The sequence below is a fragment of the Benincasa hispida genome, chromosome 10 (genome assembly GCF_009727055.1).
Source record: "Benincasa hispida cultivar B227 chromosome 10, ASM972705v1, whole genome shotgun sequence".
Classification (NCBI taxonomy): Eukaryota; Viridiplantae; Streptophyta; class Magnoliopsida; order Cucurbitales; family Cucurbitaceae; genus Benincasa; species Benincasa hispida.
Window position 1 is genome coordinate 6,428,303 of NC_052358.1, and position 8,913 is coordinate 6,437,215.

Consider the following 8,913-nt stretch of genomic DNA (forward strand, 5'->3'; position numbering starts at 1 on the left):
TTCAAGTCCTCTGTTCTTCCCCTCTTCCTCTCTCAAACTCTACCCTCTCTTCCAAAATACCAAGATCCCACAACTCCTTCAATTCTCATCCTAGAGAATACAAGGGAAGTTTTTATAGTGGTGACCAAATTAGGGTTTCGAGTTCATGCCATTTTAGAAAAAGAATTACGAGAAGATTAGATCTTCAAGGGTTAGTAATTCTTCTCTTTATCCCTTATTTCTTTTTTTCATAATGAGCATGTTGTAATTTTAATTTAATGCATAATGTTTCTATTTTGTTTCTGTAAAATTCATGTTCTGTAAAAATTGGGATTTGGGACCGATCTCCGTTTATGCTCCAAACCTTAATCGGTTCCTTCATGTACCTATATCAATTCATCTTCCTACAAGGACAAGGTATATTTACTCCTCTATGTTGATGACATGTTGCTAACAAGGAACTCTAAAGAAGAATTAACTCATGTCAAAGATCTCCTAAGTAGAGAAATTGAACATGAAGGATATGGGTCAATCAAGAAAGATCCTAGGAATTAAAATCACCAAAGACAAAAAACCCTCTATCCTAAGCATCAATCAATCAAGCTACTGTGAGAAAATTATTAGAAGGTTCAACCTGTCCAATGCCAAACCCATGATTATCCCTATAGCATATCATCTTAAGTTGTCTTAAGCTAATTCACCTATAAAAACTGACTTGGAACACCTAAATCAGATGTAAACAGTACCTTACAACCAGACCGTGGGTAGTTTGATGTACTTGATGGTTTCAACAAGACTAGACCTCTCTCATTGTGCTAGTTTAGTAAGTAGATACATGTCTAATACTGACAAAAGACATTGGGAGGCTACTGAATAGATACTTAGGTATCTAATTTGGTCTAAGAATACTAAGCTAACCTATCAGAGCACTTAAGAGACAAAACTTGAATTGTATGGCTATGTTGACTCTGACTTTAGAGGGGACTTAGATAAAAGAAGGTCCTTATATTAGGCTATATTTTCTTATATTGCCCTAATTTGGTAAGCTAGAAAGCTAATTTACAGTCACTCAAAGCTTTATCTACTACAGAAATAGAGTACATGGCACTAGCAGAAGCAATTAAAGAAGGATTGTGATTAAAGAGCTTGATGGCAAACTTTGATATATCACAAACAATAATTAAAATCTTTTGTGACAACCAAAACACTATCCATCTTTCCAAAAACCCACAATACCATTCAAGAACAAAATATGTAGACATAAAATGCCATTTCATTCGAGAAAGAATAGAAAAGGGAGAGATTAAGTTGCTGAAAGTTCATACCTCTGAGAATGCAGTTGACATCCTCACAAAGCATGGATCAAAGCTCAAGCTACTCAAGTGCTTCGAGCTGATCGGCTTTGATTTACTTGAAAAAGGATGAAATAAAGTCAAATTTGGAAGGAGAAGACTATATGTGTCGGGATCAAGGTGGAGATTTGAAAAAACTTGATCTCCAACGACTACTTTTACAAAACAGTTTCACAACAGCCTTTGTAAAAGATCTAAAACACGTACACATATAAATAGATCTAAGCTTAAACAAAACTGTGAGCCAATATAATCTGTTTTATGAGTGAAAATCTGTAGAGAGAAATCTCATATTCTAGTTGTGTAGTCTTCAAGAAGTGAAAAAACTCCTTCCTGTGATGTAGGCCTTCATTTGCCGAACCACGTACCTCTATATGTTCGTCTTTTTCTTCTCCTTCTTCGTGTGTGCATGTTGAAGTACTTCTAAATTTCTTGCTAAATCACCATAACTAAAATCTGAAAGTTAGTGAGAGTTAAATTTCTTTCTAACTTCATTAGATCAATTTGGATCAGTTTTCTTCTCGTTTTTGGGCTTGCAATTAGAGTTAAAAGCCCAACGTAATAGGACAATTTCCTCTCAATATCCATGTGTGAGTTAATAAAAATTAAAGTAAATTAGAGTTAATTTAACAAAAAAAAAAAGGACTGAGTGCAATCATTAAGAAACTTTAGGGGATTATTTATCAAATTGAAAGTTCTTCATGAGTGTGATTGTAACCAATCTCATAGTTGATGATGGTTTTTTTAGTTTTCCCAATTTATTTTTGTTATATGTAACATTTTTACTATAAATATTAAAAATATATTAACATATTTATTTTGTTGCATGAAAATTAATATTATTAATTAATCAATTTCAACAAAATTTAACTTTAAATTTAGAGATTAAAATAATAGTAGTTATTATATGCAACATTTTTACTATAAATTGTTCCATTTTTAAATAAAAATATCAACTTATAACTTGCAAAACTTGAGCGTATAACTCAATTAGTTAAGATTGCATGTATCGTTGAGTAAGAAGGCAGAGATTCAAATGGCCATAATGTACTGTTTTTAAGTTGATAGATAGCAATATTACAAGAAAGAAATTTTAAAGGCCTTAGCACAGAGCATTTGTTTTTCCAATTTACCATTATTTTTTCACAATGAAAAGAGTCTCTTTCACACATACATAAAATTAGCTTCAGATAAGAGTAATGAGTGATAAATTTTTATGGGTCTGTTATGTACCAAAAGGCTCAAAAGCTTATAAAATTCTTTTCTTTCAAGCTTTCAACAGTTTCCTTCAGACTTTCCTCTAGAGGAATGAATTCAATGCCTAAGCTCTTTGCTTTCTCAGTTGAGACTTGATATGCCAATACAAATAGCTTCTCATCAGCAGGCCTGCACTTTTAATTATTGTAAATTAGTTAGTATTTTTCATATTTTCAAATGTATTCGAACTTCTAACACTTTGGTCAAATGATATTTGTCGTTAAATACGATGTTCAAGTTGATTACTAATTAAGTTGAATTGAGGGCAAATTTAAGTATTTTAATTTAGTTTTGTATTTTTAAATGTGTATATTTAGCACAAAATCCTTAAGCTAAATTAATCCCTACAAAAAAAAAAAAAAAGTTTCTATTAACGTTGCTTGAATCTAAAAATTTTGTAAACATTTATATTATTGGATCTTTTCTTGAATGACCATTACAAAACTATATTTTTATATAATCAAGAAAGTTTATGATATTGAATGTTGGTAGAAAATACTATGAATTCTCTATTTTCTAACTTTTTTAAAAGCTAAAACTGTTACTGATTTGATTTTCAGAGTGTCGGCTAAAAACCACACCAATGTGAGATTTTCTGTATTGTATTGGGTAATTGTTCAATTCCTTTCAAATATTATACATTCACAGTTGATACCAAATTTCTTTATCAACAAACCCGACATTAATTATTGAGCTTTTTGATGATGCAAGGTTTGATTTAGAATAATCTATTTGTTGTTGGTAAAAGGATGGATGAGGAAGACTCACTTATGGGGAAGTTGAAGTGAAGGGTAGAGTTGATGTATAATGTTCACCATTTCTGAATAGTGAACAGCTCTCTCAACCAAACAATATCTTCCTTTGGCTGATGCAATCTCATATGCTTCAATGTGTGCATTTGCAACATCTTTCACATTAACCCAACCAAATGCTGCATTTGGAAATGTTTCAGCTCCTGCATCATATTATAACCGTCATCATTTCGTCCTCTTTTATCATTACCTATTTTAAAATTTTTACTTTTTGAAATTAAAAAAAAAAATGAAGTCCCATTTGATAATAATTTCGTTGGTAGTTTTTTACATTTGAAATTTATGTTTGTTTTATCTTAATTTTCTCGATTTTTTTTTTCTTGAAAAGATCCGTAGAAGGTGATCAACAAAATAAAATAAACACTTATCTTCATTTGATAACTATTTGATTTTTTATTTAACTTTTATAATTATATCTGTTTTCTTACAAACTTCTTTATCATGATTTCCACTTTTTTCAATAAAACATTTAAAATTATTGACCTTATTTATTTAAAAAAGCCGAGTTTTCAAAAACATTTTTTTCCTATAAAATTGATTGATTTATTTATTTATAAAACAATACCTTTTAATTTAAAATAGAGTAACAAACACGAAGAAATCGTGTATATAAAGAAAGTGTTAATAAATTTAATGATTATTAAACAAGAATGGATTCAACCAAACAAAAACTAAATAATTATCACCTAAGTTATCTCAAATAAATAAATTACCAGAAATTAAGTTGAGAATGGCATCAGCACTAGTATTTAGGGTTGGCTGCAATAATGGACCAATAACCATGGCTGGGTTCATGGTAACCATATCTATTCCCTTCTCTCTTACAAAATTCCATGCTGCCTCCTCAGCTAAAGTCTTGGAGAGTGGATACCAAAGCTAATATCACACAATAGTAATAATAATTAGGTTTAGATAATATTTTTAATTTTAGTTCATTCTGATTTTCATACTTTTAGTTTATTCATTTTGGTCTATATATTTTTAAAATATTCATTCATTTTTGTTCTTGTACTATTAAAAAGCAATCATGGTGATCTATTTATTTCCATTTTTTAAGAAATCAAAACTGTTAGCTTTTTAAAATTTGCCCAAAATGAACAAAATTTGAAAGTATATAGAGACCAAAATGAACAAAAACCGAAATCATAAGAACTAAAATGAATATTTTGAAAGTATAAGGATCAAAATGAACCAAAACCAAAGATATAGAGACTAAAATGGTTAACTTTTTTTTAGTACAATATGGGAGATTGAACTTTTAACCTCTAGAGAGGAAGTACAGTTGAACTAAACTCACTTTAGTGATGAAAAAATAATTAATAATAATACGAAATTAATGAATCAATTCAAGGATTGAAATGAAAGGACTTAGAAATAAATAATTTTATTGTATATATACCTGTTGATCGGTGCACATCTGAGGATCAGAAAACCAAGTATCATCAACAATTGTTTGGGGAGTTTGAGGCCTTGTAGAATAAGAAACAGCAGCCATGGAAGATGTTAACACAACCCTCTTCACAGATGAAGCTTTTGCTACTGAATTTAGAACATTCAATGTTCCTTTCAATGCTGGTTCAATAAGTTCACCCTGGAAACCAAACACAAAATATAAATATATACATATAAATCGCACCTCCTATACAGTGGCGGATCCATAAATTTTACAACGAGGGACTTTATATAATTTAACAGAAATAAATATAATAATCAGGGCTTAAACCTAAGTCTCGAGAGGGTTGGAAGACAGATTTACCACTAGGTTAGCTAATGGTTTTGATACCATGCCAATTATATTTATATATATGTATTACGTAAAGAGCATAAAGTTGAGGGGGGCTCGAACCCCTCCGGATCCATACTAAATCTGCTCTCGATCCTATATTTCAATTAAAAGCTTTAACACACACACATATACACAAACCGTATGTTCATATGAAGTCTTATCAAATCATAAGTACTAAAAAAACTAAGTTTGAAGCTCTTATTTGTTAAGCATTTTGTTTTTTGTTTTTAAAAATTAAGCGTATTCTCTTATTTTTATACCATGGTTTGCATCTTTTTTAATTACATGAGTGGAATTCTTAGCTAAAATCTAAAAACAAAAACAAGTTTTTAAAAACTATTTTACTTTTTAAAATTTGGCTTAGTTATTAAAAACACATGTAGGAATTAGATAGCAAAACAAGAAACCTAAAGGTGGAAGGTGTCTTTATAGGCTTAATTTTGAAAAACAACAAATAAAAAACCAAATGGTTATCAAACGGGAACTAATTCATTTATTAAAAAAAACTAACTTTTAAAACTATAAAATACTAAATTTTAACTTTTTCCAAAATAGAAGGAACTAAATTTGTAATTTGACTTATATATATAGTTTCAAATTTGTGTTGATTTGATCTCTAATTTTTAAGGGATGTTTGGGACAAAGGAGTGGAGGCTGGAATTATGAAATCATGGAGTTCAATTATAAAATTGATGTTATTTAGTAGTAGGATCCACAAATTCGTTTAACGAAAATATACATGTTTAACTAATATATATATATTCAAACTTGTAATTTTCTATCTAATAATTTGCTGAAGTTTGAAAATAACATGAAACTGACATGTTAGACACAATTTAAATTAAAGTTAATAATTTAATTAACAAACTTTTAGGAATTTTGTATATATGCTAAATCCATCCATAATTTACCTGAGGATCTGAGGCAGTATGAAAGAAAGGAGAAGCAGTATGAAAAACTCCTTGGCAACCCTCAATAGCAGAATCAAATGAACCTTCCTCAAGCAGATTTGCTTTAAACAAATGAAGTCTCTCAGCAGCTCCATCCAATGCAACCAAATGGGCAGTTTTTATTGGATCATCTAATAGGGAGACAAAATGGGAACCCGAACCGACCGTTGAAAATTAAACTTATAAACATTGTAGATCTTTAAATGGAAAGAAAAAGAAAAAACGGAAACATTATCAAACACCAAGAGACGAACCGGGATCCCGAACACTGGCTCTAACAGTGTAACCTCGTTGGAGAAGGAACTTAACAATCCATGAAGCTATGTAACCAGAGCCACCTGTAACACACACCGTCTTCTTTGCTGCTAACTCCCCCATTGTTCTCTCCTTCTTCACTTTACTTATCTCTTCTAATTACTTCAGCTAACTCTTATTTTTATACTCAACAATAATCTTTATTTTTATTTTAAAAATTTTGTACTATTAGATTAATTTAATGTTTGATTATAAAATAAAGTTATTTTCAATTCAGTTTTTTAAATCTTTGCTTCAAATTTAGAGACAACGGTCAAGATACATTGTTCAAATAATTTATGATTACGTATTAATACTATACTACGAGGTAGTTTATTTATTTCTTCTTTTACTATTGAGACTACGATTTAAAATATTCTTTTTTTTTTTTTAATAAATTCTCTCAATTTATTATACCACTTAACTTTCATTTTTAGTCTAGTTGTTTATGAATTTATGAAATTTTAATCTGAATCATGGACTTATTAGACCGTGAATTGAAATTTCTATGATTTTTTTTTTTTTTTTTTGAGTTCAACATGTAGGGTTGAGTGATTCAAATTTCTAATATCTTAGTTGAAGATATATATGTCTTAATAACTATACGATCTATAAATCTAAAGTCTAATTTGATAGCAATTTCATTTTTAGTTTTATGTTTTTTTTAAATTCAAATTTTGTTTTATCCCATTTTTTTAATTGAATTTTACCATTAGTAATGAAACAAAATTACTAGATAATTTTTTAAAAATAAAATTAAAAAAAAATTGAAAATAACATTTTCTTAATTTTTAAAATTTGGCTTCATTTTTAAAATATTAATAGAAAATGGATACAAAATATGGAAAATTATGAATAGTAAAAGTAGTGTATATAAGCTTAATTAATTTTTAATTTTCAAAAGTTAAAAAGACTAGAAACTAAATTATTATCCAATGAATCTAAATACTTATGTTCCATTTAGTAATCATTTGGTTTTTGATTTTTTGTTTTTGTTTTTTTATTTTTTTATTTTTGATACTAATTCCATCTCTAAATTTCTTCCGTTATTATCTACTTTTTACCAAAAGTTTAAAAAACTAAGAAAAATTTTGAAAATTAAAAAAGGTAACTTTGAAAATTTTGATTTTTTTAATTTAGTTAATAATTCAACCATTGTACTCAATAAAAATGTAAATTGGGAGGAATAGACTTAAGTTTCAAAAATTAAAAACAAAAAACGAAATTAGAGTTAAATTTAAGATTGTTTTTGTATTTTTGTTTTGTTTTTTGTTTTTAAAGGTTGATGGTACATTTATTGAAGTTATGAATATAATAAACACAACCAAGGAAAAAGATACCCGGCGGCTTTCTTAAGTGAATTTAACACATATTATTTGTTTTCAACAACCTATTTTAAAAATAAATTTTTTCTTAAAACAATCATAAGATTGTGCCACGTGTAACGATGGTAACGGAAAAGATTTTAAAAAAAGATGTTGAATACCAATTTTCATCTTTAAGGGGACATTTGATGTAAGATGTTGTATATGCTCTAGAATTAATAACGTAAGAGAATTATATGTCTAAAAATAAGATGCCGGATAATCAAGAATTAATGTGTTTGATTGTACTTGAAAATTTTATCAATTAAAATTAATTAAGTATATATTTAAACACAATATGATTATTATTATTATTAATTAAGTAAGTAAGTATATATTTAAACAAACTATTATTGTTATTATTGTTATTGTTATTGTTATTATTACCACTGCTGCTACTACAATAGTTGAATTGCAAAAATATCTATGTAAGTTTAATATATTGATTATCAATTAAATTTTATATATTGCACATTTATATTATCAATTTTTTTTAATAAAAATAATATTGACAATTGATTTAAATATCTATTTTCTTTCCTTCTTAATTGATAATCCATAATTTAATATAAACTTAATCTAATTATAAGCTTTCTTAATTGATAATTTAATTAACTAATTGATTAATGTCAATTATAAGTTTTCTACATATACAAAAGATGTTGATATAAACTAATTGATTTTAAATCATCAAATAATATTTTTAATTAAAAAATAACTATAATTATATATTAAAAAGAAGCACAAATATACAAATCATTTAATTAAAAAAATTTACTTACTTTTAGTTAATTAATTAATAATTTTTAGAAGGCCAATCAATAATTTTAATAAATAATTTGTGATGTTAATACATACGGCCAATAAAAAGAGATTTAAGTAAATATAATTATGTTTATTCATATTAATTCATAATAATAAAATAAATTATTATATTAATATTGTTATTAATAAAATTAATTACTGATGTCAATTATAAATTTCATTTAGACATACTTATAATAATTAAATAAATTACACAATATCAACTATCAAGAATGAAAAACAAATAAATGAAAAGATAAACAGTAAGAGAAAAAACTCATTAGAACTAGAGAAAATCCACATTTTCTTGAAATA

The 8,913-nt window shown here is 27.2% G+C and overlaps 1 protein-coding gene across 1 annotated transcript; it reads right to left on the reverse strand.

Annotated features, from left to right (window-relative positions):
- Window positions 1–2,572: 2,572 nt before the first annotated feature.
- Window positions 2,573–6,514, reverse strand: LOC120088152 (phenylacetaldehyde reductase-like). Its single transcript, XM_039045255.1, has 6 exons — window positions 6,391–6,514; window positions 6,098–6,267; window positions 4,800–4,991; window positions 4,114–4,276; window positions 3,357–3,543; window positions 2,573–2,717 (listed from the first exon to the last, which is right to left on the reverse strand). Exons 1-6 carry the CDS (start codon window positions 6,512–6,514, stop codon window positions 2,573–2,575), a joined length of 981 nt encoding a protein of 326 aa, XP_038901183.1.
- Window positions 6,515–8,913: the final 2,399 nt, after the last annotated feature.